The following is a 3,050-nucleotide window of genomic DNA, read 5'->3' on the forward strand; positions in this document are numbered from 1 at the left end:
GTGTAGGGGTCAAGCTTGCTCTGCAGGAAGCAAAAAACAGCTTCTCTCTCCCAGTTGAAAAATATGTGAAACTCTATTGCACTGGGCAGAGCGAGCACCCCTGTTCAGAGCAAGCGCCCCCACAGGAGCCCGCGGGCCCCAGCCCGGCCAGTTCGTGGTTCCTGCTGCTCGGAGCGCTGGGCCCCCCGATTCACCCAAAGGCGAGGAGGGCTTTCTACATTCAATGTAGAGAATATTCAAAATGTTTAGCGCAGAGAGTTCCTTGATGGTGTTTCGTCGGCCTCTTGTCGGGGTTGCTGAAAATTTCCCAGTGAGTGTAGCGTTGGCCTCGGCAGACCTGTCCATAGTCTGGTCGGGGCTTCCTGCCATGTCAGCCGCTCTGAATGTACTTCTTTATCACTACGCAGCCGTGTCTGAACACGGGGCAGGGCATGTGGGGCAGGAGGGTCCACGTGTTGGTTGCAGGCTCATAGGACTCCATGTTGCCCAGGGCAGGCCCCTCGCTGCTCACGATGCCTCCAGTTGCATAAATCTTGCCATCGAGCACCACGGCACTGTCGGGAAAGTGGGAGGGCATTAGGCATCGAACTTCCCACGTGGACCAGGGGAGAGATCCGGTCCTGGGTCCTATCACAGGCTCCTGTACCCTTTTGCAAATGTCCTAAAAATCTTACTTTTTTCTGCCTTCTACTGGACTGGGGTAAAAATAAATCATTCGGGGGAGCACAGTAGCAATGCAATTGGACTTACATGGGAAAGGTCCTGGGTTTGGGTCTTGAGACCTCCTTGAGCACAAGCACTGGTGAGTCTGCGACCTGGGCCAGCTGACACTGGGCGGGGGATGGGGCGCTGTGGGAGGACCCTACAGGGCTGCCTGTTTCTGTGTTTCTGTCTCCCTACTCTCTCATAGGACGAACTGTTTCTTTTTTAAAAAGAAATATTTTATTTAACTTTATTTATTTATCATTTGACCAGAGAGAGACAGAGTGAGAGAGAGAGAGAGAGAGAGAGAACACAAGCTGCCAGGTCTAGCACTCGAACTGCCATTGGCCACGTGGGAGTCCAGTGCCATTAACCACCACAACACCTGACAGCCCTGATAAACGCTAAAAAAAAGAATTATCTATTATTATTTGTAAAAAATTATTTTATTTAACTTTAGTTTTAATTTGACCAGAAAAAGAGCAAGAGAGGGAAAGCAAGAAAGCAAGCCACCAGGTCTGGGACTTGAACCATGGTCGGTCACGTAGGAGTCCAGTGCCCTTAACCACCACACCACCTGCCAACCCCCTAATTTCATTTTTTTCTAATTTTTTTCTAATTTTTTAAATTTTTTTCTATAGGCCATGTGTGCTCACTAGGGAGAGATGGAGGGAGGGATAGAGAGAAAGTGAGAAAGCCAGCAGCCAGGTCCAGGACTTGAACTGAGGGTGACTAGGTAGGAATCCAGCACCTTAACCACCACATCACCTTCTGGCTCCTCATAGAATGAACTTTAAAAAAGAGAAAGGAAAGAAAACACCTTTCTTCAGGACACCATGCTGCAGGGAGATGCTCATTTTCGTGAGCCCCTTCCCAGCCCTATGGGATTGGCCAGACAGTGCTGGGGGTGGGGCCCAGGGGAACCACCTCTGTGCTGAGCTTGATCAGTCTCTCTTTTTTTTAAAAAAATTATTTTATTTCACTTTATTTATCTATTTAAATTTGACAGAAAGGAACAGAGAGAGAGAGGGAAAGTGAGAAAGCAAACTGCCAGATCTGGGACTCGAACCATGGTCAGCCATGTGGGAGTCCAGTGCCCTTAACCACTGTGCCACTTGCCGGCCCCGGGTCAGAGTCTGTAAGGGGCGTCTATTTCGTGTCACACATTCAGAGCCTTCCTACCGCTCAGATCAAGTTGAGTACATGAGTGACAGGAATGGCTGGGGAGAAGGTAATAAGGAGCTAAAGCATAACTGAACAGCAGCCACCTGACTGCGGTCTGTTCCTGGCAAGGTGTGCAGGGTCGGGCCCTCCTGCATTTCCTTACCCCCGTGACTGCCAGGGCCGGCCGTGCTCTCCGCACGGTGACCCTGGCTGCACCTGGACCCCTTCTCTCAGCGACACCCACTGGCTTGGCCCTGCTGTCCTGTCATAAGCACTCAGCATCTCGCCCCTCCCTGCACCTACTGCCCAGCTGTATTTAGCTACCCTCGCACGGACGCCCAGAGCCATGGTGCCAGCCCCACGCGTTTTAGTTCAGCTAACTTCTCCTTGGCTGTCCCCACGACTGAACATGCAGCTTTCTTTTTTCTTTCTTTCTTCCTTTTTTTGAGAGCTTTTTGTTATAGGGTGCGTGTGCTCCCCAAAGGCACAGAGAGAGACAGAAAGTGAGAAATCACGCCCCAGGGGGTATGGCCATGCTGCAATCCCTTCCCCTCTGGGATCTTGGGCATGCACACATATGCGCCCAGCGTGAGTTTTAAGTGGGCGTCCAGCGACATAACCATTATGCCATCTGCTGGTCCCAAACACACAGCTTTTCAAAGTCTCTACCCATTTCTAAAAACCTTGGATGAAACACACCCGGCTAGACTTCTTGCCAGACCCTGAAGCTCCCAGCCATCTCTCCGGTAGCCCTCCGCCATCTGGGCCCTCGTGTCTCTCCCTTTATGGTCTGCCTTCTCCCTGCTTCAGTAAGACCTGGCTGAAATCCTTCCTCTCTCTCATCCATTTCTAGTCTCAGACAAGGCCTGGGCCTCCTGCCCGCAAGTGCAGATTGAGACCCAGTGTCTCTGTCGGTGGCCAGCGAGGTCAGACTGCTGTGGACACTGCCACCGTGAGAGTACGTGACATGCAAGTGAGGCTCGAGGCTTGTAGAACCCAGTGCTGACGGGCTGACGGGAGCTCAGCAGCTACCTGGTCCACCTGCCTCTTTTGTAGCGAGAACCTCCCGGTGAGGGAGAGGGTTCTGTCCAAGGTCGCCTGACGTCTAATGGTAGAGCATATCTTTTCTGGCGATGCTACACAGAGGGCCTCCGAGGTGTTCACGCCACTCACACGGGGGGGGG

At 52.1% G+C, this 3,050-nt stretch overlaps 1 protein-coding gene across 1 annotated transcript in view; it reads right to left on the reverse strand.

Moving 5' to 3' along the window:
- Window positions 1–6: 6 nt before the first annotated feature.
- Window positions 7–3,050, reverse strand: part of KLHL29 (kelch like family member 29) — a 355,223-nt gene continuing 352,179 nt past the window's right edge. Inside the window, exon 14 of the mRNA XM_006167658.3 lies at window positions 7–554. Coding sequence (XP_006167720.1) covers window positions 371–554 — 184 coding nt within the window. The 3' untranslated portion in view covers window positions 7–370. The remainder of the gene's footprint in view (window positions 555–3,050) is intronic.

This window comes from Tupaia chinensis, unplaced genomic scaffold, assembly GCF_000334495.1.
Source record: "Tupaia chinensis unplaced genomic scaffold, TupChi_1.0 Scaffold144952_1, whole genome shotgun sequence".
NCBI lineage: Eukaryota > Metazoa > Chordata > Mammalia > Scandentia > Tupaiidae > Tupaia > Tupaia belangeri.